The sequence below is a fragment of the Onychostruthus taczanowskii genome, unplaced genomic scaffold, assembly GCF_017590055.1.
Source record: "Onychostruthus taczanowskii isolate IOZ18803 unplaced genomic scaffold, ASM1759005v1 scaffold10, whole genome shotgun sequence".
NCBI classification, from domain to species: domain Eukaryota; kingdom Metazoa; phylum Chordata; class Aves; order Passeriformes; family Passeridae; genus Onychostruthus; species Onychostruthus taczanowskii.
Genome location: NW_024496526.1, coordinates 8919442 through 8943795, shown reverse-complemented (window position 1 = coordinate 8943795; position 24354 = coordinate 8919442). Strand labels below are relative to the sequence as shown.

The window sequence follows — 24354 nt, the reverse complement described above, 5'->3', positions numbered from 1 at the left end:
AGGGCCAAAGAGAGAGAACCTGGCTGGCTAAGTGCTGCCATGAAAATTATGTGCAAGACTTCCATCCCACTGTTCAGGTAGAAAAGGTCTGTATTTATGGATAGTTCCATAATGTTTGGGTTTGAAGACCTTCAGAAGACTTCATATGTGTGGAGTGGAGTTTGATCTTCATGTATATTGTCCTTAAATTGTACTGATTCAAAGTTTTCTGAATCATTGTAAGTAGCAATACTGTGGTGATGCTCACAGAGAATTTAATTATTCAGTTTGTTAGCCACCTTATGATGGTTTTAAAAGCTCATTCTCTGATTTTGTAGGCTGCAGAAATCTAGGCTGATAACTTTGAGTATTTCTTCCCTGAGGACTTGCTGTAATTTTCTAATTTGGAGTATCTTACTCTTATTGCAGGAAAATGTTTCATGTTGTTAGATTACAATATCTGTGAGGGCAGTTGTGGTTTGTTGATGTTTTTTAATGAATTTCAACTAAAAAAATAGCATCATAAAGAAAAAAGAAAGTATATACTATTTATGTTGAACTTGACTTAACATTATAGTTATTACAGGCAAATGAGTTTTAGATTAAAAATAAATTACTTTGCACTGTTAGTCTTGTGATTTTTAAGAATTAAGCAGTCTTTTTTGCCCATACTTTGAAATGTGTTGATTTAACAGAATCCTTTTGGTTTGTTTTATTAGCTACAGATGCTAAAGAGCGGCAGCACTGGGTCAGCAGGCTGCAGATATGCACACAGCATCACACAGAAGCTATTGGAAAGGTATGACTGATGCTCCCATGGGCAAAAATCTGTCTGGTGGTAGAAGTAGTTGCAAATATAACTTCAGTGTTATTGAAGCCTTTCCATTTTGGGAATGTTACTTTTTTTTTTTTCCTTTTTTTTAACTCCTTACTTTTTTTCTAAAAGCTGCTCAGCAGCCCACAGATAAGTTTAGGGTGAATTCCGTTGTTTGAGAAAAAAGTCCTCAACACTGTATCTGAGAACTGGTGTTTCCATTTGCTGACCATGTGGTGGGGATGTGTATAGTATTTTACAGAACCTCCTGATTGCCATAACACCTGTTCTAATGCCTGAATAAAATCTTGCTTTTAAGTTACAATCAGCATCTTGTAGCTGGTTTTGTTGTAAGAGATAAGTAGAACTAATAGCTCTGAATGAAATTCCATTCTTTTAAATGTCAGTCCTATCCCTGCAGGATCTATTAGGAGTAATTTTCTGGCGCTGTTGCAGATCAAGGACAGATCTTCAAGTCAGAGAAGTGATACTTACAGATCAATCTCATTTCACAGATTGTTTTTAATTAGACTGTAAAAGAGGGCACCTAGAACCAGACGGTGGAAAATATTTAGCAGTTGCTGCCAATGCATTATTAGGACTTTGCCATCTTTCCTTGCTCTATAAAAAATTAAAAATTGATCTCTTCTGCTGTATCTTTCACATTAGAACATTTGCTGGTTATTAGGATTAATTGTAAATGTTTCTCAATATGCTTGTTTATTCACTAGAACAACCCTCCTCTGAAATCTCGCAGCTTCTCTCTTGCATCCCAAGGAAGTGCCAACTCTCCTGGTGTGCAGAGAAGACCCAGTCAAAATGCAGTTTCCTTCTTCAATGTTGGACATCACAGATTGCCAACGGGAAAAAGAGTTCCCATTATGCAGCCAGATCACCTTGTAGATGTTAGAGAGGTTTGTATCCTTTAAATTCCCTTGCAGTTTTTTGAGAGAGCTGTGGTGCTATTTGTAAGGTTGTGCAGAAACCTGCTGTTCTTAGTTGGATATATTGTCAGTGGCATGTCCTAAGCTATTATTGCACAGCTGTGTGAGGATAAATAACTTGCCCTGGCTAATTGTAGAAGTACATGGTGTATATTTGGTGATTTTTGTACTCTGAGTATCCTGATGCTGAAGGTAGAACCATGCTACATCTTTGCAAGCTGTAGCACTACAAGTGACAAGGGAATATCCTTAAGGGATATAATGACACTGTTGTACACTTTTCTTCCCTTGTCAAGCTATGGAAGAACTGACTAAGCTGTGCTTGTATCTCTTATGACTAAGGAGAAGTTGGTCATGATTGATATTTCAGAATGCTAATACCATTTTCTGGTATGCTGATTCATTTAGATAAATTGTCTAGGGATGGGTGTGACTGAACAGAGAGCAATTCAGATGCCTGTTTTATTTCTATACATGTTCACTACTCTATATCTAGTGTATTTTGGGAGAAAAATCCAGAAATTCAGAAATAATTACCTTTCCATCTTGACTGACAGAACAGACTGAGTACTGGTTGATTTTAACTTGTGAAAATATCCAGGGTGGATCTTGCCTATCTAAAGATAATGCATTGCAAACCTGTGTTACTTAGTGGTGGTACTGATGTTAATAAGTATTTTAGTGTTAACTGTAATTAGTGTGGTGTGATACATTTCTTGGCAAAAATAAATTTCTAATGGAGGGCTTTTTAATTTAGCAAATAAAGATACAGGAAGCATGAATAGCTAGAAACTGAATTTAGACAAATTGGAATAGAAGAGTGCTGTATAATGTGAGCCTCATTAACCTTAAAGTATGTGGCTGAGCACTGTGGTAAGTTCTCCAATAACTGGGTGTTGCAGATACTTTCACTGGTATGGCATTCTGTCATTGTGCCTTGATTTATATCAGCTATTGAGGTGTAATTATTCAGGAGTTTACACAAGGTGACTGACTCTTTAAACCTTGGAGTCTGTGAATCTCTCTCCACAGCAGACTGTTCTTACAGATATCTTGCAAAAGGGTAATTGCTACCATCCTGTTTTTATCCTCTTAGAGCAGTAAAGTCTCCTATAGTGCTAATGCAGAGACGTGTGAAGTGCTGCTAGGTACTCAGGAAAATAAAAATGTTTCAAAAATGGCTTTTTCACTTTTTTGAATTTTCCAACACCATTATGGCATACAAAATTTCAGGGAGGAAAGAGGAGTATGTGTGAGCTGGAGCACTGAAGCAGTGGCTTGTATCCTGTAATTGGAATAAAGTGGTATAACTTCTTGGCATTGCACAGAGCACAGGAAGCTATTCATGCTCTCCTCATTGCTGCTGAGTTTGGTGGCACAGCATGATTATTTATCAACTTAAGAACTTTAGACTTCTGACGCTTTTGAGTGTTAATGTTAGTTTGCTTGCCTTTTTTAAGCTAAAATGCTTGTTGGATACAATGCCTACTTTTTGTAGATAGGATTAAAATACCGAAGGGCAGATATGTGCCTGTTACCCCTGAGCATGGTACAGCTTGAACAGAAATTAATTTTGAAAAGCTGTGGGAAGAGCAACTTCTTTCAAAGAATATACTGCATTGTGACCATCTTTCATTTTCCCATGAATTGCACTGTACCTGAGTCTCCCTTGGCAGTCCCTTTCCCTTTAACTGCCCCTTGTTCTTGGCTGAATGTGTCATGATGCTGACGTGGTTACTGTGCAAAGCAGGAGGTTTAAGAAGATCTTTTTGCTAACTTGCACTAAATGCAGGTGTCTGTGTGTTTGCAAAGTGAAAACAATAGCCAGTGTATTTTTCCAAGATTTTGAATTTTTAGTCACTGTGTTTTTCTTCTCCTGGCACTATGTTTTTTTTTTCAGAGCTGAGTGTATAATTAAGAAAAACCTTAAGACTGTTCAAAGTGTGTTCTTTGAAAGGGAAGATGTGCCTATTTGAACTTCATAGCTAAGCATAGCATGGCTTGTCCTATTGTCTGGCCTGATCCTGGAATGAAGTGCTTGGGGCCTGCCACATGGTGAATTACTGATAGTAAAGGTCACCAGAAGGATTGTGGTGATTTGTCATCTGATTATCTGTGGGGTTTTTGTGGGAGTTTCTTTTTAAGCCAACACACTTTCTCAAAGTTGGAAAAAAACTGCACACAGAGGCTTTTGTCACACTTGTGACTGGAGAAAAATGAGACACATGTTGTGATAGCAGCTGGTGTGTTTGCATAGGCAAAGCTATCTATAACTAAATGTTTTAGTAGCTTTCTGCCCTGTTGCTCTTGGTATATGCTAAGGCTGACTCTGCACAGTTAACATCAGTTTTAAAGAACCACTGCTGTGTAAATTCACACCTTTGAATGCTATGGAGCCAAGCCCTTGAAAGTTCCAAAGATCACATACTATGAACTTGGATGAATACATGTTCCTTAGGTATTGCATAAGATCTTAGAAGCAGTTGCTGGAAGGGATTGCAGGTAGTACTGAAAAAAGTCAGTCAGCTACTGCTAGGATTAGGAATTAAACAATTGGAGTGAAAAAGCTGCCTAGTACCATAGCAGTTAAATGCATATTTCTTTAAAGGCTTTTTAAAGAAATTCTGCTGCTGCTCTGCTAAATCAATCTGTCCTTACATTCACCTTCACTACCAGAACACGTAATGATTGCAGGGCAGTGCTGTCCAGTTACATGGATGCTGCTTGTTGTTCCTCCCCAGAAAGGGGACTAGCATGTGTAAGAGTTTGCCTGTGATTCAAAATTGGGTAATATTTTGTTGTGCTAAATCAATCTGTCCTTACATTCACCTTCACTACCAGAACACGTAATGATTGCTGGGCAGTGCTGTCCAGCTACATGGATGCTTGTTATTCCTCCCCAGAATGGGGACTAGCATGTGTAAGAGTTTGCTTTCATCCCTGTGATTCAAAATTGGAAAATATTTGTTTCTGTGAGTATAAAGAAGAAAGTGCTGCTTGATGGCTGGTGTGCTTTGCCCCTGTACCTCATGTGGGCAGGTTCTCTGGTTTAGGTGTGTGGAGTTCTGTGTGAAGGAGAAAAGGAGCTTGGGGGGTGAGCAAGGGGAGCAAAGACAACAGGACAGCTGCAATTTGAACACAGAATGGAGGTGAAAATCCTGCTGGCTTTTCTTCCCTCCTTGCAAAGTAAATGCTGAGATGGTGATAATCAGTGTGGTGTCAGTGCAGACAATAAATGAAAATCCTTTATGGTTTGATCCAAAATGAGGAATGCAGATCTTCTCTGTTAAAGTACTGCACCTTTGATTGCAGGGAGTGAAAAAAAGTCTTGATACCCACAGCAGTTCTATTCCAGAGCACAGAGCTCAGTTACTTCTCACACACAGTGCATGTGGGTGATGCCTTAGGATTTTAGCTTTTATATTTTTAATATATTTGTAATCCTGCAATTCCCCTCTCACCCCCATCCCTATCAGCTAGGCATGAAAGTGATATTTACTGCAACAAGTGTCTTGTTCAAATTCATCTTTGCTTTTTTTTTTTGAAGTCACTTTGATATTCTTTTGCTTGTTAATAGAGTGCTCTGTATTTTTGTGAGTAGATTCATCATGCATTTAATGACTCTGTAGTAGTAGCAGTTCTCATAGTCAAGAGAAAAAAGTACAGTTAATTTTACATATATCTTTTACCTTGTAGTTTTATTATTGTCCCAAAACCATTTGAGATCCTCTGTGTGTGCAGCTGAGCAGGTATCACACAGCACTCCTACCACCTGAAAAGTGACTGTTTTGTTTGACAGATGATGTCTCAGGCTGAGGGCCAGCAGAGAGACTTGATCAGGAGCATAGAATGCCTTCCTGCCTCCGGTCACCTTACATCCTTGGATCAAGACCTGTTGATGCTCAAAGCAACTTCCATGGCAACCATGAACTGCTTAAATGACTGTTTCCATATTCTCCAGTTACAGCATGCTTCTCAACAAAAGGGATCCTTACCAGCAGGTGGGTATAGGTGCTCACAGAGGGCAGAGCTCTGGAACAGATACAAATCCCTTCCTTGCAAAAATGGTCGTTCCACTAACACGTGGGCAAAGGAAACTGCTGACTGTCTGGTTTCTTGTGAATTTTTCCAGACCTCAGCTTGTGTTGGGTGGAACTCTGTGCATGTTGAATATATATTTTTAAATAATTTATTCTGTAACATCTAATTGTTGTACAACATCTCACAACAGAATAAATGATGTAAGGCACCCCAACACGGAGGCTGCCTTTGGGATATAATTGTAATAGTGGAGGGGGAATTTTATGGGATTGCAGATTCTGGGACATATAGTGTCCACTACATCTTTGCCAAATGTCATACTTTTTAAATTCATTTTTTCCACACTGAATACCTATATTGGTATTTACATGTGTGTAGCTTCCATTTCCAGTTAAGCATTAAAACACAAAACTCTAAATTTGCATTGATTGTTAAAAATACTTTTTAAATATCAGCATTCTTGTTTTGAGTTACTGCCTTAGTCTAAACCATGGTGTAAGGACAAGTGTTGTATTCTATTCTGAGGCCAGAATGGACTTGTAAGTAAGTGAAAATTGCTTAAAGGTTGGGTCTGAGGCCAGAATGGACTTGTAAGTAAATGAAAATTAAAGGTTGGGGAAAATAGAAAATCTCTTCTAGTAAACAACTGACTACCCCACCAAACAAGCAAAACCCCCCCAAACCCTACTGCTCATGGGTGTGGAATATGTGTATTCACAGCCAGCAGACAAATATGTTGCCATGTCTGCACAATTGATCACTTCTTTGCAAGTAAGAGCTTAGGGGAATTGTTCTACCTGATTCATGTGCTGTGTATGGAATTGAATGTGGTCGTGGTTGTTTGTAAATTCTTCTGCATCTTATTGTGCCTTTTTCTCATGTGTTTTACTTTGTGACTTTTTGTGAGGTTTATAGGATTTTCAAATGCTTCTCTTACACAACAGATCAGTAGATATAGTAAGTATGTAACAAAGGACACAAATAAATTGTCTCTCCCCTTATCTGTACCATGTTCCTCTCATATTTGTGGTGCCTGCGTTGCCTGGGCATATTATTTCTGAACTGTAATTAATTTAGCTTCCAAGATGAAAAAATGTTGCACAAAAGTATTAAAACTATATAAAAAGTGTTTGTGATTCTGAAATCACCAGAGGCATTAAAAGAGAATATGTGAATAGATTTAATTTTTTTTTTTTTGCTGTATTTCAGTTCAAAATTTCATTTTAAACACAAAAAACTGGATGGCAACTCTTGAGATATTTGTCTGAACTCTGAAGTTATGCTGAAAGAACTCTTGCTAGTCTCTGTGAATTTTTTCACTGTTGATGCATAACTGTGGGAGATGCACATCAGAAGTATTTTTGTTTTGGCATTTTCACATATGCACTACTAAGGTGATTTTTTGTGATTTTTTGACTTGTATCTGGGGACATAATAGGGTCCAATGAGTACCACTGTAATAACTTAAGAAGATGGTTTGGGGTTTTTTTTGACAAGCGATGTAGGTTTTTAATGTTTTAAACCATGCAGGGAAAAGCTTTAATTCACTGGCTGCTATTCAGCTGCTATCTGCCTGTTATGGCTGAATCTAAAAATACTGCTTGAACATGTCCAAATCTTGAAGATTTCCAGTGATATCCTGGGGAGATGGATGGAGAAGAGAGGATCAGCAGATTGGATGATGCATTACTGGGGCCAGAGTTAAAAAGAGACCATTAAAAGAATGCATGTGTCTTTCTGCAGCCTTCCCTCTGCCCCCTGCTTTGGCCTTTCTTGAGACACTGTAATACATTTGTTCCTTTCAAGGATTGCCAAGAACTTTTAAAAATTATATATTTTTAAATCCATTTAGCTTAGATTTCTCCTCTTGACTAAGGAGGAGGAATCTGGTTCAACTGATGGAGCCAGGCTTAAAAACCAAAGATTAGAGATACTGTAAGAATGCCAGTTTGCTATAGATTAAAAAAACCCAAACCAAAAAAAAAAAAAAAAAACAAAAACAAAACCCCCAAAACCAAAAAAAAACCAAACAAAAAAAGAAAACAATCAGAAGACTGAAAATACTGCCCCAACACATCAAAGTGTGTTCTGAATCAGAAACTTAAAGATTAACAAGGAAGTTCCACCTATTAGCTTTTGTGCAACAGCAATTTGCAGCTCTTGAAGAAAAATGTAGGAAGTGAAAATTCAAGAGGTCTGCACTGTGCCAGAGAGGAAGTGCTGGCAACTGTTTAAAAAGAAATTGGTGAAGACTGTAGGGGGGGAGGATGTCACAAGTAAGGAGAATGGCTTGTGCCTATGCAAAATAGCTGACAGCAGATTTGTATATGCTTTCCCAGTGGAAGAGAAGTCTTAACGTGGTATCTTGTCCATTCACAAGGATTAAGGCACAGGTAGCAGCTCAAATCTTTCAATAAGACCCTCTTAACAGCAAAAAATAAACAGAAAATATAATAAATAAGGTTATTTTAGGTGTAGATGATAGAAAATATTAAAGGGAGGCTGTTGGGTAAATTCAAGCTAATACAGAGGCAGAGAGTGTGGATGAAGATGAAAAGCAGCCTAGAACATGGAGTTAGAGATTAGTGTGTTGAAAATTGCAGCTTAGAAAGCAGATGTCATGGAGAGGTTTTTAAGACAAGTAAAACCTTTTCAAAAAGGTATGATAGCAACATTCTGAACATCTTATTTTTTGACTTCTTTGAAACTTCTGTTTAAATAGCTTTAATTTAGTGTGGTCAGGAATTCTTATTTTTTCTTATGATGTAGTGGATTAATGTGACATCCCATTTCTGCGGGGGATTATTCAGAGGAATACCTGTAAATGTTTCAATCATATTATGTGGAAGTGATTTAACAACAGTTATTCTCATGGTTAGTTGTGTAGGAGGAGGAGTGAGGACAGTTGCAGTAAGTAAAACTCTCTACCTTGTTTATTCGACAAATTTTTGCTGCTTTATGTAACTTGTTGTCAAGTGGAGTGAGCCAGTTGGAGACAAGCTTATCTTGTCTCAAATTGCAAAGCTGGAATTTTTTCCTGTATTTTCCTGGTGGAAATGCTGCTGTTTATCTGAATTAAGCTTACTCTGCCTGTTTTGGTTGAGGATGTGACCTAGTTGCAGGTAACAGGGGTCTGGAAATAAAGGATTGTGTATCATATGGGAGGAGACAACAGACACTGTAGTATAGGTGTCTTAGTATAGCACGGGGAACTGCTATCTGGTGGTAGAAATTCAGGTTTCTTAATAATTTCTGTGTTTGCAACCCAGCCAAGATGGTTTGTCAGTTTGTGTATTCTTCAGTAAAAAGTGATTGGAATCACCTGTACATTTATTGCCCTTTGAAAAAGAATGGAACATTTGTATAATTAATGAGGAACTCTACCCCTTCTGATAAATTAACTGGGAGTAACTAGAGATGCTGGAATCATCAGGTGGGTAATAGCTTTCCAAACCCTGCAGGTTTGTTTTTTTCTTTTTTTTTTTTTTTTTTTTTTTGACAGCTATTATTTATTCAACAGTGTGTGCCTGCCTTCTCTGCAGCTGAGAAAAGACAAGCACCCTCTCCAGAGAAATCAGTGGCAACAAAACTTCTGCTTTAGGTCTTTTTAGTCTAGAACAGAGCTGGGTTTTAGAAGCTGATAAGTGGAAAGCTGTTTTTAATTTTGGTACCAGCTAAAGAGAAGTGTAAGGGCTGTTTAACATTCCCATGATACTGGGCTCCTCCTGTAGTGTCTGATTACACCTTTCATGACACCAACTAGTTTCTCCAGTCCAAGCTGCATGTATTACAGCTCACCAATCCCAGTGTTTGTGCTAATGATCACTGAAGGTGGTGTCTCATTGCACCACCTTTGTTTCGTGGCTGCTGGAGGCATTGGCTGCAGGAGGAAGGAATTGGCTGCTTTCAGCTTATTCCATAAGAAACAGTTCTCTTGTTGGAAACTGCTATTTACTGACCTTGCAGAGGATGAGCAAGCTTCAGCGCAAACTTTCCTTTGCTTCAGGAACGACAATCAGTTGGTTGGAACCGAAGATCTCCCTGGCAAACCACTTCAAAAATGGAGCAGCTCAGAATTTCCCAGCAGAGATAAACAAGCCAGCATCTGTCAGAGAAGAGCAGTCCATTGCAGAGCCCTGCCAGCTAACAAGGGTAAGGTAATGTGACATCCCATTTCTGCGGGGGATTATTCAGAGGAATACCTGTAAATGTTTCAATCATATTATGTGGAAGTGATTTAACAACAGTTATTCTCATGGTTAGTTGTGTAGGAGGAGGAGTGAGGACAGTTGCAGTAAGTAAAACTCTCTACCTTGTTTATTCGACAAATTTTTGCTGCTTTATGTAACTTGTTGTCAAGTGGAGTGAGCCAGTTGGAGTGGTAATGCAAAGCAATGAAATAGGGTTTTTGCACTTCATTATTTACTTGTTTTAGATAAACTGCAAGGGAATACTGCCTAAATAAAATTCGTGACACTCTCAAAATAAGCCCAAGAAGAACTGCCTAAGCAGACAAAAGACAAAATTGCTGGTCTTCAGCTATTACATTTCCCTTTCTTTTCTAGGTCTTGTTGCATCTGTTTTTCTTAATCTGAGCAACTCTCATCATTTGACTGCAGGGTGGCTTAATGCATTTGAAATACAGTTACAGTCTGTATCATTTTCAGCTACAGTCTGTATCATTATAACTGACAAAATGATTTGAATTGCAAAACACTGAAGTGAAAAACCAGCAGGGATTATGATGAAGAACATGTTTTCCTAACTAAGCTAGAAAATCATAATTACATCCTCTTTATGCTAGTTGGTTTCACACAGTTGTTTGGCTGAGACTGTGTAACTGTGAAAAGATAATGTGCTGTTTTATGTCTCTACAATAGCACTGGGCTGTCTTAGAGCAAAATCAAAATGGAAAGGATTTTTTTCACTTGCTATAGTTTATAGATTTTTAAGTGGGTCAGAGTAGTTACTATTAAGCTAAAAAAAAGAAGAGATGAAACAAAACTAGGAGCTTTCAACTGAATCACTTAATTCCTTCCTTTCAGTAATTAAGGTAGTCACAGTTGAGTACTTAATGTATCTGAGGTATGACAGCTGCTATCACTCCCCATAGGTATTTTCTACTCCCTTATTTCTGAGAGCAGAACAGCATAGCATTCTTGGAAAGGAGTCACCTGTGTGATACTGCACTTGTCATCAGGATTTGAGCCCCATGTCAGGGCTTGGCCCCCTGTTTTTGGTGGTTGAGTGTTGATAAATTTACCTTGAGCCGGGGCAGCTGCTCCAGGACAAAGGCTTTGCTTGGCAAAGGCATATTGCTGCGTTCCCATGGCATTCAGTGCCTGTTCCCTCTGCATTTGCCTGCCTCCAGCTGTTTGTCCCAGGAGGATGCAGCTCAGAGCCCTAGCAGTGCCAGCATCCCTCCTGCCTGGAGTGTTTGGCTTTTTGCTTGTGCTGTGGTGGTTGTTAGAACAGTGCAGATATAATTTCTAATCTGTCTGCTTTAGTTGAACAGACACGGGCACCTGCAGTGCGTGTGTATGCCTGGGGTTTTGTTATTTTATTGACACTACTCCAAGTTACTTTTTTTTCTTTCACTGTTACATATTTGCCCTCACTGCAACATGATAGTGCTTGTGCAGCGCAGCTTGTAGGTACCAGGCAGGATGGTAGTCAGGGAACTCAGAACTAGGGTCTGATACAGCCTTTGGAGTTCTGAAGGCAACACTGGAAAGGCTGAAGTAGTGTGGAGGTGGAGGGGGTTATTGAGGTGGTTGGAATTGCTGCTAGCTTTTGGTTTGATGTTTCTGTGTGTGTGTTACATGCTTGACATTCTGCGAACTCACAAAACTTACAGGAATCTCTTTTAAGCTTTTTTCTTTTTTCCATGACCCATATGAGAGAGGGTGGGAAATTTGAGCCTGAATCTTCCAGATGGAATCTGCACTGAGTTATCTTCATATCCATTCAAATTCTTCAGCTGTTTATCTTGGGAGTAGATTCCATTGTGTAGCTCTCTGCAGGGGTTTTAGTCTTTTTTCATACATGGACAGTTAAATACAATATGAAGTCCTTTTTGAATACTCTCTGGCCAGTTACATCTTTGAGCAAAGTTTATGGGTCTTATTCCAGGAACCTGAAGAAATAAATCCAGATGAGGAGCTGGAGGATATCTCTGATGATAAAGAAGATGACCTAGGAGCAGTGGAAGAGCAGCGCAGCGTTATCTTGCATCTTTTGTCTCAGCTGAAACTTGGCATGGACTTAACAAGAGTAAGTAACTGAAGCGTGAAAATTGGCTGCAGTAAAAGTGAAGTATCATTTAAAACTCAACTCCTGTATTGAACAGTACTGAGTTTAGTTTGAAATTGTGGCCAGTAAAAACATCAGGTCCCAATATCTGATGTCCCACACTGAGGCAGGTTTAGGTGAAACATACTGACTCTCTCTTTTCTATTACCTTCTCTTTGTGTTTTCTACTGTGCTTTTGTTGCCTTTCCTGTAATAGCCTGTGTTCTTTCCAGTGTTTGAACCTTAGTATTTTCATGCTGTTTTCTTCAGCCTTCTCATATTTTTCTTTCTGCTTTCTTTCCATGATGTCTTTTCTATCTTGATAATGCTTTTTCACACAACATGTGTAACCTTACATGTGTGTCCATGCTGCTTCTGAAAAGAAGTTTTCTTTTGGTTCCCCCTTACCTATCTTTAGATGCCTGTTTAAGCCTCTTTGCTATTCTCATTTCTGTGTTTGCTCACAAGCAGGCAAGAACAAAGTTACGCTGGAGGGAATTGGATTTAACACTTGAGTGCAGATCTCAAAAGCAAGCAGCTTGGAAAAATTAACACTCAGGTGCTGTTAGACAACTTGGGCAGCAAATCTGGGAAAATCAGGCTGCTACCAGCTTATGTTCAATTCATTTCTGTAAAGACTTCTTTCCATAAGCACTAGGCACTTTGAAATAAAAAATTGATTTTTCAGTAGCATGGAATGAGGAAAACACTCTGTTTCAGAGTTATGGTTTATTGGGGGGTTTTTAAACCTATGTTTTTTGAGCACTAGCTACATAGGCCCTAGAAACACTTATATTGTGCCACTTATGTTTCAGAACTTGAGAAGGAAAACATAAAGATGGTTTGAACCTGGGGCTTGCTTTCTGTGGGTCAGACATAAACCCCCTGCTGATTAATGAGGATCTGATGAAGTCACTCTATCACTTACCCTAAAATCCAATCTTCAGTGTATCTTTTACTCTTAGTTGAAACAAATTGTTGAGCCTGTTTCCCAGTTGTGGCTTTTGGTTGTGTGGGGAGAATTGTGTGTGTTTCAGAGGAGGCAAAGCGCTGAAGTGGACAAACCTGACTTCAAAACAGGTAATGAAGTTGTTAGAATTGGACTTAGCTCAATATCAGGGTACTGAAGTGAAAAGCCACTTAATACTCAAAGTTAGTGTTGCAACAACATGGCAAGTGATCTCAGTTTAACTTGAATGTCATATTAAGTCTCAGGTTTGTGCTTTTTCTCTTTGAAAAAGAGATTTAATTGGTTTTAAATCTGATTTCAATGGATTGTCTTACCCCATGGTTGAGATACTGTGTGTTGCTGTTTACAACAGTTAGGAATGTCAGTTATGTAAGTTTAGCTATGTGAGGCTTGTTCCTACTGCAGAGAAGGAAAACTCTGATTATATCCATAGTCTTTCACTCTAGGGAATTGCCCTTGGCTCAGGAAGGACAGGATTGCTGGTTTGTGTTGAATGAAACTGAAAGTATAAGTCCCTCTGCTCAGAGGCACAGGATCAACCCCATCCTGTGCTGCTTCTCATGCATTGTCCTAGTTGCTTTGAGGAGAGAGATTCTGCAAGCTCTCCAGAGCTGGCATAGCTTCCCAGCTTTCCTCTCCATTAGACCATACCTTTCCTAACTTCTGCTCTGAACCTTCTTTGCTGCAGTTTGAGTTCCCTCGTGCTTGTTTTCTCTTTCACAGCTATATGGGAAACATTATCTCTTTGCAGCTCTTTCATGTCTTTGGGTATTTTTACCTGATGCTCAGTTCCTTTCAATGTCTTAGTCCTGCTAGTACTCACTGGGCTTTTCTCTTCTTGTAAATTGTTTTCTGGAACTTCAGATCACTGTATTTTGCTCACATCTTACAAGAGGAACAAGATAGTGCACTCTGAAAGCGTGGTGTCCCAGGCAGGACAGAATCCTCCTCCCAAGGACTTCTCTTATAAAACGCCTGTCTCTGTTTTCCTTACTAGAGGCTTTTGGCTTATGGCCTTTCTGTTATTTCCAGGTGGTTCTTCCCACGTTCATTCTAGAGAAGCGGTCGTTGCTGGAGATGTACGCGGACTTCATGTCCCACCCCGATCTCTTCCTCGCCATCACGAACGGCAGCAGCCCCGAGGAGCGGATGATCCGCTTCGTGGAGTATTACCTCACCTCCTTCCACGAGGGCCGCAAGGGCGCCATTGCCAAGAAACCCTACAACCCCATCATCGGGGAGACCTTCCACTGCTCCTGGAGGATGCCCAAGGGCGGCGTGGCCGCCGATGCTGGCACCAACTCCTCTGCTCACTCCCCCTCGGAGCAAGGAACTCTGCCTAAAGATCCGGAAGGGCGAGCGGAGCCGGACTGTTACACGGTGAAATTCGTAGCTGAGCAAGTGTCCCATCATCCCCCTGTCTCAGGGTTTTATGCTGAGTGTGTGGAGAGGAACATGTGTGTCAACGCCCACGTCTGGACAAAAAGTAAATTCCTAGGAATGTCAATAGGAGTGACAATGGTCGGCGAGGGTAAGTGTGAATTCTGTCCTTTGTTCGTTTTGGAAGGTTGCTAAAATATAAATTTGTTAGCAATGTGAGTGTTGTTAAATAAAATTTTAACAATTTTGTTTGTTAAAATGTCAAATTTGATGTTATTTTCACAAGATACAATTTGTCACTGTATACAGCAAATTTTCATATGGGAGGAAAAAATAGAAAGTTTATGCTTTGCCAAAAATCAGGATTATATTTGGAAATAAAATGTTGCCTTTTAAGCCAAAGGTCAGTTACTGTGATGTAAACTGATATTTATGAATTTATTTGCATCAGATATTTATTGAATAGAAGTGTTGTTGCATTTCTCTATATTGTACTTAATATTCCTATGCACATTTTGATTTTCTTTAACTAGAAAAATTGGATCCTTTAGGGACAGAGAAGGATAACTGCCCTCAAATTGCAATTTTCCTTTAGTGGTTAGTATTTCCTGAACAAGATGAGACAGCCTTTCCCACTGTGTGTCCCCTGTGTATTTTGTCCAATACCTGGGGATTCCAGGCACTTGCATATAAACTACACTCTGGACAAGGGAATGACCAAGGAAATGCTAGAGTATGTGAAAGGTACATCTTTGGCTGTACAGGTAATTTCTGAAGTTGATGTCTCTTGTAGGACCTTTCTCAAATCATAACTTTTTTCAGAATTTCCCATGTTGTTTGTGCTGATGTCAGACAGCCGGGGGTACTGTGCTTCAAGGTGTGGGAGCAGTTAGATGTTGTCTGGTTTTTTGTAAGGGTAAGAGGGAGATCTTGTGCTTTTGGTTTCTTTATAGGAATCAAACACACTAATCTTAAAACCAAAAGAAAAATTCTAGTATTTAATGAGATTCTTGGCATTTATTGCAAAGGTTACTGTCAGGAAGGAGTTGGGTTTATCTTGGCAGAGAGGTGCAGTAAGGAAAATTGTCTCTGCTTCCTGCCTTCAGATTGGGTAAGGTGTATTATAGAAAGGGAAAGCAGAAGTATTAGCCTTCCTCAGGATCTGCAGTTCAGGAAATTCTTTTGTTATTTCCTTTTGTCAGTGTAAGTCTTGCTGTGCCCCAGAGCCATCATAAGAGAGTGGCCAGCCCTTATATGCACTACTGAGAAGTGTGTGCATAGCATGGGATTGTACTTCATGGAGCAGTATTATTAACATAACTGTCTTTTCCCAAAAGACACTTAAATGCACATTACTCAAGTTAGTAATATGTTAGTAAAAACGTTTGTCTCTAGAATCTAATAAATGTCAGTTCTTTAATTTTCTTTTTTTGTATGAGGAAAAGTAGCCAGATGTAATATTGCCTGTTTGTTTCAACAGCTTGTTTGGCCTTTTCTGCAGTGGTACTGGCTTACAGATTCTTGTATTTCTTCACACAGGTGTCCTACATCTCTTGGAACACGGGGAAGAATACACCTTCTCCCTGCCCTGTGCATATGCCCGCTCAATTTTAACTGTTCCTTGGGTGGAGCTGGGAGGAAAAGTCAACATTAACTGTGCAAAAACTGGGTATTCTGCAAGTATTAACTTTCATACCAAGCCCTTCTACGGTGGCAAGTTGCATCGGTAAGAACATTTTGTTTGTTTGAAACGAGACTGATCTCACTTTTGAAGCTTACATGTAATTCTGTTTCACTTGGTGCTGTTTGAAATTGACAAATTGTTTGGTGTTTTTTTGCATGGCTCACAATGTATCTTCCATTTTGCAATAGCTACTCTTGTGTCATACAAGATAAGTTAGAGGATGCAGCTTTACTTCAGTGATTTAATTTGGAAACTGTTTTGTTATTTGTCTCTCTGAAGTTAGTCACAGATATAGAGGCTTTTTAAAGAGAGATCTGTTCAAGGTAGTGTAACTATTGAAAATTTGACATGGTGATGATTGGACATTGCCAAAAGAATCTCTTGATAGGAAGCAGCAGTGTTGTCATGGTTACTCAGAGCGCACAGGAGTTGCTATGGCAATGGTATGGATTTTTTTGCAGAGTGGCCCTTGTTGTTAGGCCTCAGCTGGATGTTGGCTCCTTGGTCCTGTACCTTTTTAGCTGGATGAAATAGAGGATAATGATAATGGACAGCTAGACATGTGTCAGTAGTGCCAAGATTACACATAAGTGCCAGCAGTTTTTTATCACTAGTGCAGACTGAGGCAGATACTGTGGTCTGCAGTGCTGGCAGTGGTTGTGTGTCAGAGCAATGCAATCTGGAGAAATACACAGAGTTTAATGGAGCAGTTCAATATTGCACCTCAGTAGTGAGGGATATAACTTTATTTACTTTCAGCTGAGAAGAGGCAGTAATTTTGAGAATTATATTAAAATACTGGATGTCAGTATTGTCTTATTACAGCACAATACTTGGAAAAAATCAAGCTGTTAAAGTTGTGAAGAAGTAACTGCAGAATCTGACCAGGCTTCTGGCATCCTGTGGATTCAGGCTTTCAGAGATCTCTTGGGAGCAGGACAGGGAGCCCACCATGTGTAAGAGCTTTGAGGTGTGGAAGTCCCAGGATGAGAAGCAGCACAAAATTAAGGCTGCTTGCTTGTCAGCCACTTTTTCTGCTGTTTTCAGTAATTGTTAGTGCTTCTTTATTTCCACTGAGAAAATAATATTGTAAATGTGCTTTTATTGCTCATGGTTTTTTTCAACAAATCTTAAATTTTTGTAATAGAAAACTCTGTAGGCAGGATATACTTATCAGTCTGGGTTTTTAAAGATATTTCTCATGAGGTTAATTTTGGTTTGAGCTGCTGGACCATGGTATGACAGAAGTCTTACCAGCTGCCTCCTGCTGTGAGCTGGCTGTGAGCCTTCCCTCTTGCCCTGGAGATTCCCTGCAGGTCTGCTTTGGCTGGCATCCAGTATCCCTGTGCTGGGAGCTCTGACCTGTGATGCTCATTTCATTGCTTGAGAGATAAATTTCTCTATTTTGATGATACAACTGGGGACGATGGCCAGGTGCAGGCAGAGTGGGAAGTGACCAGTGTGTGTGGAAGAAGGGAAGTGGCACTTGTGTCCTGTGCTCCCATTTGCTCTGAGTGTGGCACCAGGCAAGGTGGGAGCACAGAAGTGCTGCTTTCCACCCTCTGGGATGCAGTTGTTCCAAGGACATCAGAGCAAGCTGGTGGTGTGCAAGTTAGCTGTCCTCAGCTGCACACAGTGGAAGTAGCCTGTGCTTTGTGTGGGCACTGATGAAATGCAGGAGGGCTGGAAAGTGGTGAGTTTTAGGGAGGTTATGTACAGGTAACTGCAGTTTAATTTGAGCTAGAGATAGTATCCTTTGTGAATCCTGCAGCACCTTACAAGTGAGAATCTCTCAAGTCTTGTTTGCATGGTGCACAGACCCTTTTATTTGTTTGTAGGAGAAAAGTTCTGTTTGAGACTGGCAATTTGCTTGCCAAGCAATGCTCAAAAACTGGGTCAGGATGAAGTTGATGTCAGGAGGTCTTCATACAGGTCTTGATGAGAAGAAAAATATGCATCAAGGTGTGTAATTATAGTGGCACTTGAGCATTATGCAACACTTTGAATGAAACACTGCATGTTAGACACTTTTCTTATCTTGTTATTGGCAGAGGTTTCTGTGGAAGTGACAGGGAACAAAAGCAGTTCTCCTGATTCCTAGTTTCCTGCCTTGCTTCTGCCTTTGTGTGTCTGCTGCTTATGTCAGCAACATGAAAATGAGACCACCTGCATAAGGAGAAGGTTGAAATGTAAAGATGTGAGATGAAGTGCCAGCAGGTAGTGAGATAAATTCTTGCTAGAAAGTTTAGTTTTAATTTTTTAAGTCTGAGATATGTAGCTGATGTGATACTTCAGGTGGAAATTATCAACTGCTTGTTCTATGTGAATCAGCCTGTGTTAGTTTCTTTTTCATTTTCAATTTCCTGAAGAGGCTTGAAACAAGCTGAAGCCAAAATGGAGTTTCCTGGGTAACATGAAGAGAACTAGAGCAGTGAGCGAAAGTCACTTTGCTCTTTGAGCTTCTCCACACAAATGCAATTCAAATAACTAACATTTTTCAAGGCAGTGTGACAAGTTTGCAAACTCATTCGGGATTGAGTGATTATGCAAGGAGCAGTCCTCAGGTTTCTTCAGCCATGGCTTTTTAAAAATAAATTTCTTTCTTAGAGTCACAGGTGAAGTGAAGCAGAACATGACGAACACGGTGGTGTGCAGAGTGCAGGGGGAGTGGAACAGCGTGCTGGAGTTCACCTACAGCAACGGGGAGACCAAATACGTGGACTTGACAAAGCTCTCTGTGACGAGAAAACGAGTCCGGCCCCTGGAGAAGCAAGGCCCCTTTGAATCTAGGTAGAGTATGTTTTTTGAGTTACAAAGTGCTTACCAGAGAATAGAATCTCCCTATTAGTTTTGGTTTTACCCATCAGCTACACAGCAGGGCAGCTCCTGACATCTTCACAAGAAGCTGCTTGTTGAATAACGCTTCCAATAGCAGCTTTAAAGGGTTTGCAAACAGACATTAGATTGGCACTGCCAGAACCTCAGAGCCCTTCCTACCTGCTCCCAGTTGCTGATGTAGGTCTAAGACTTGGCCATGAGCCCTCACCTGCACTGTGCTCTGACCTGGGCTAGTTTGTTGTCACACTCATATTTTTCTGGAAAAATCCCTTTGCCCAGGATTTTACTCCTGGGAAGCTGAGAAGCCTCAGAGAAAAAGGAAAACAATTATCTCATTGCTTCTCTGTGTTTTGCTGCTTTGGAATATGGTTGGAGATTGTTTATCCAACAGGTGATTGTTTCATTGGTTTCGTGTGAATTGTTTTGACTTATTGGTCAATTGTGGTCAAGCTGTGTTGGACTCTGGAGAGTCACGAGTTTCATTATTATCTCTTTAGCCTTCTGTAAGTATTCTTTAGTATAGTATAGTTTGGTGTTCTTTAATATAATATAGTATCATAAGATGGTAGATTGGCCTTCTGAGAGCATGGAGTCAGATTCATCATTCCTTCCTTGGTCTGGGAACCCTGCAAATACAGTAGTTTGTTATGTGTAAGTGGAGAGAGTGCTTCTGTTCTACAGTGATCCTGCAGTTTGAGGTGGCTGGCTGGGAAGCCTTTGGAACAGTCCAGTTACCAGTTTATTTTGTAGGAGGCTGTGGCAGCATGTGACAGAGTCTCTGCGGGATGGAGACATCGATAAGGCTACAGAGCACAAGCGAGCCCTGGAAGAACGGCAGAGGAACGAAGAGAGACTTCGTGCTGAAACAGAAACACCTTGGTGTACTAAATACTTCCTTAAAGATGTAAGTTTCCAAGCAGTCTCCTGCTATTGATGAGGGTAGAAGCAGAGCTGTTATGCAAACAGGGGCACATATGGGTCTGTGTCCTGTCAGAATAGAGTATTTGGCCTTAGATCTTAGAGTTTAGCTTTGTGGGATCCAGGAGTAAGATGACATAAGAATTCCTAAGCTGTAAAGGTGTGACTTCATTCTCCACATTGTAAATGCTTGGATCTTGCATGAAAATGTTTTCCAGTTTCCTCGTCCCATTTCTTTTGCCAAGCACTTCCTTAATATCACATGGAAAATAGTTCTGTGTAAACACATGTGAGCAGACTGTAACAGTAAATACCCAAAGAAAATAATCAGTAGTACTAATTTTGCTGAGGTTGTGTGTTTATGTACCCAACACATTATTGTTAGCAAGAAGGAATGTGAGTTCATTCTCAACTTAGCACTTTTTTTGTTCTTCTATGTTACATTTTGGATAGAGCTTATTTGTTCAGTGTCTCAACCTGTACTTCAGTAATAGTAGTAGTAATAATATGGTAAGACTTGCAACAAGGGTAAGTGCAGCCTGCCCAGGAGGATTGCGGAATGCTGGTATGATAACTTTGGAATAGGCGTTTCTTGTGCTCCATGTGATGAGACCTTGCTTGTGTAGAGATCTTTGCTGAGCCCTTTGCAACAGGAGAGTTCTTAAGTAAAATGAATGCTGTAGTAGTTTAGATTCTCCTTACAGTGAAAGCTTTTATCTGTTACACTGCAGTAATGTAATTCCCCCTCTTCTTCCCATAGCTGTGATCTAATAAGGGTTTAGAACATAGGCTAAAAGGTTTCTCTCTCTTGGATGTATTCCAGGTTTGTTTTGTCAAGTTCAGGAATAGCTCCCTTGAAGGTTTTTGTTCTCTAAAGCTGTGTTAGCATGATTAGCTCAAAGTTAGATAGTTGTATTGTTAGTATTGTTAGATTTGCAGAAGATGAAATTCTGTTGCTGATCCAGGATACAGATGTACTCAGGGAACATTTAAATGTGATCCTGAGCACTGCATTTCCAGGTAAGCAGTTGGGCTGAGGTAGAGCTGATAATCCTGGCTAGCTGCCTCTCTGCTGGCTGCTTATTTGGCTTCTGAAGGTAATTTGGATCACACAGCTGAGAAGAGTGGCTTTTTGACTGGGTTAATTACAAGTGCAGCCTGGTCCCAGAGAGCCGGGGGCTGGTTGGAGCCTACTGTGTGTGAGCAGCCTGCAGTGCTGACCTCTGTGCCTCAGTCTGCAGGAGTTAAACATACCAGCTCTGTCCCTCTGCTGTTCACAGCCATCAGTCTCACAGTTGTGTGAAGGCAGTTCTCCAAGGCAGTGTCTTTATGATAACCATACTTTCTCTTTTAATTGCAGGGAGATGGCTGGGTTTACCATAAACCCCTCTGGAAAACAGTCTCTGCTGCACAAACTCAACAAACAGACAGTAACTAGAAAAAAGCTGCTTTAAGATGAGTTTTCTGGTTTTACTCTCCTTTTCCTCTGTCTCTCAGAACACAGTAATCACACTGAGTGTCCCCTTTTTATGTAATTGTGCAAGTTTAAATGAGCATAAAGAAATAACTATACTAGGGCACTTTAAAGCTATTTAAAAAAAAAAAAAGGTAAAAATCCAAGTTGTAGAGACAAACCTGCCAGGTACATTCAACCAACTTGTTTTTTTGTATGATCCAAGAGATTTTATCTGCATTGTGTAAGATTCTTCCAAGTAGATCTGATTGCAAAAGCTGCCTGAGAGAAGAAGGAGCCTGTTGGATTTTAGAGTGACATAGGAACTCTTCTGGAATCTGTGTCAAGCTCTTTAATCACTGAAACCTCCTCAGTACACATGTAGACAACAGCAACAGAAAATTGCTGCTTTTATGCCCAGTAGTTAACCTTCTTGGCAAAAACTGGAAGGGTGTTTGGAAGATGTGCCTGAAATCAGTATTAAGAAACAACTGGATCATGATGACCTTTTCTTCGGAGAGAACGCGTGCATGCATTGGAGGAATATGGGATGTACGTAGAGACTACTTTTCTTTTTTATGGATTTATAAAAGCAATTAGAAATGTAACCATGGAGAAATTTTTCCTCTGAAACGTTTTAATATACTTGAAATAGTTGACTTGAATTGGAAAAGTAATTTGAACACTTTTCAACTCTAATTTTATTAAATCTCTTTGAGTGACTGTTTTTTCTCAAGTTATAATATGATGAGATCTGGCCTGTTTTTTCTCCTCCAACTTCTCTTCCTGAGGGCTAAGGCTTTCAAAACGAACAGAAAACGTACAGTTTTGTATTTAAATTTCTCTTCCCATCTAATAGTTTCAGAGATGAAGTATCAGTGTTACAAACTGTCCTTTGGGTTGTTTTGTTTTTTTCTCCTGTGGTGTTATTCAGAACAAAGCAGTGAAATGTGACCTTGAATACATGGACTGTAGGTCCTGGTTTTTCATCTTACCATAAAAAAACCCAAACAAACATCTGATTATGCTGAGGACTGAGTATTGATTTGAAACGCAATCAGATATCAGGAAACTGTATTCAGGTACAAACATACTTTTTTTTCCCTCCTTTTTATAACTATTTTATTGAAATCTAAGAATTGCTGGCAATTAAGAATAGTACTTACTATGGCTTTCGTTATTGTTGTAATTACAAGCTACCTTAATTTTTCCAACAGTGGTGCCTTAATCTGTTTTTCTTCTGATGTAGTCTTCCAATCAGTGTATATAACATTATCTGCCACTTCCCAGCCATGGCAATGGCTGCACCTGATCCAACATCATAAAAACTCACAACTGTGTGGTCTGGTAAGATGTTTTCCATAGAGAAGATGCAATTGTAAGAATGCATCAGAAGGTTTAAATAACCATGTTAACTTTCAAGACAAACTGAAAATCATGCAAAAAAAGTAAGAGTTGGGTTTATGCACAACTGTTTTGATCCTCTTGTACTTTTTTTTTTGCTGTGAAATGCACTGAGATCTCAATGCAAGTCATAGTCCGTTTGTGAGAAGTGGGGGGGGATAATAAAGCTACAAAATGATTCATTTGTTCTGTCTGCTTTCCTAGAGATCAGGTGACCAGGAAGGAGTAGGTGGTTGTTTTCTTTCATGCTGGAGATCTGTCTGGGCTTTCCTTGGTCCCAAAAGTGGGATATTTTGGCACTATGTGCTTGAGTGGTAACTATTCTCCAGCAGAAGAACGTTTCAGGCCCTATTTGTCTTGTTTGTGATATTCTATACAACCATCCTGTTGTGATAGTTTTGGATATCCATTGGGCATTTTCATGCTTAACCAGGAATAAAAATAAAAATTAAAATAGTGGGATTAGTTCCTCCTTGTTTCTGGATCTGCGGCACATTTGTGGCACATCCTTGGCCAATTCCAGGATTTGGGGTGGGAATTGTGGTGGCAATGTGTGAAATTCTTCCATGGTTCATCAGTACCTGCACCAAAATGGGGCTGGTAGAGAAACAGATTAGCACTCTATACGTTTTGTAGTTGTTTTATCCATGTCACGTGGCACATTTGCTTTAAATGAACAGCAAGGGCTGTGGTGTGAGGCCCAGCTTTTAATATTGCAGTGATCAGAGCAAAACCAAACCTTTTCCAGCTGAGTACACTCCAGGGATCAAACTTAAGCTAAGTAAAATACAGACTTACAACTCAGTCTCTAAAGTCAGCTTAAAATTTTGATTTGGGATTTGTCAAGGTGATGGCTGTAAATGAGACTGAAAAGCTCCCATATTGACCATAAACCCATTTGTGTTCCTTATATAATACTATTAGTCAAGTAATTTTTCTTCCTTCCTCATCTGGTATGCTTTTCTTCCTTCCTCATCACTAATTTTGTGTTTTGTAAAAATAGACCAAATACTGAAGAAATACTTTGATAAAATCCTTGGAGTGATTTCTTTTAACATGGGGATGTTTCTAGGAAAAAAAGAAGGTAAAGCTTTCCTTTACTCAAGTGATCATGAGAACTGGAATGGTTCCCGATACGGATTTAGTTATGATGCAAATTTCTGCTTCTAGAAACAAAGGATATAGTTGAAAACCATTTAAAAAGAAAAAATCTAGCCACTGAATGTCCAGCTTAAATTGTAATTGTGATTCTTCTGAGAATGGCAAACACCCTGTGGAGTAATGGATGTATTTTTAACTCTGACCAGATTTGATTCTCTTGCATAACTGATGTTGTTTCCATCCTGTACCTTCTGGAGCAAAGGGAAGGGCTCAGTGCTGCTTCCTGTGTAGATACTTCCTAGAACCACAATGTGTTCCAACAGGGAACATGGCAAAGTAGGACATTGGCTTGTGTTACCGTCTGTCTTCTTGGCTTGATCGGGCCCCACTGAAGTTAAGAGCAAAATTTTTATTGATCTCAGTGGTTTTGGGCTCCCTGACTCATAAACAGATCTTGGATCTTAAATAAGTGGCTGTCTTTAGAGGTGCTGTGCAGCCTGCTGCTGCTCATAGAAAACAGTGCAACAAGTCAGCCCT

The 24354-nt window shown here is 39.8% G+C and overlaps 1 protein-coding gene across 4 annotated transcripts in view; it reads left to right on the top strand.

Annotated features, from left to right (window-relative positions):
* OSBPL11 (oxysterol binding protein like 11) overlaps positions 1-22894 on the top strand; it is a 39234-nt gene extending 16340 nt beyond the window's left edge. For 3 of the 4 annotated variants that reach the window (XM_041406983.1, XM_041406991.1, XM_041407000.1), the window contains exons 4-13: positions 699-778; positions 1525-1707; positions 5537-5738; positions 9785-9930; positions 11911-12051; positions 14072-14570; positions 15959-16145; positions 18711-18893; positions 19692-19845; positions 21220-22894. In XM_041406983.1, the coding sequence (XP_041262917.1) occupies positions 699-778; positions 1525-1707; positions 5537-5738; positions 9785-9930; positions 11911-12051; positions 14072-14570; positions 15959-16145; positions 18711-18893; positions 19692-19845; positions 21220-21297 (1853 nt within the window). In that variant the 3' untranslated portion in view covers positions 21298-22894. The remainder of the gene's footprint in view (positions 1-698; positions 779-1524; positions 1708-5536; positions 5739-9784; positions 9931-11910; positions 12052-14071; positions 14571-15958; positions 16146-18710; positions 18894-19691; positions 19846-21219) is intronic. The other variant, XM_041407011.1, reaches the window with a different exon arrangement.
* Positions 22895-24354: the final 1460 nt, after the last annotated feature.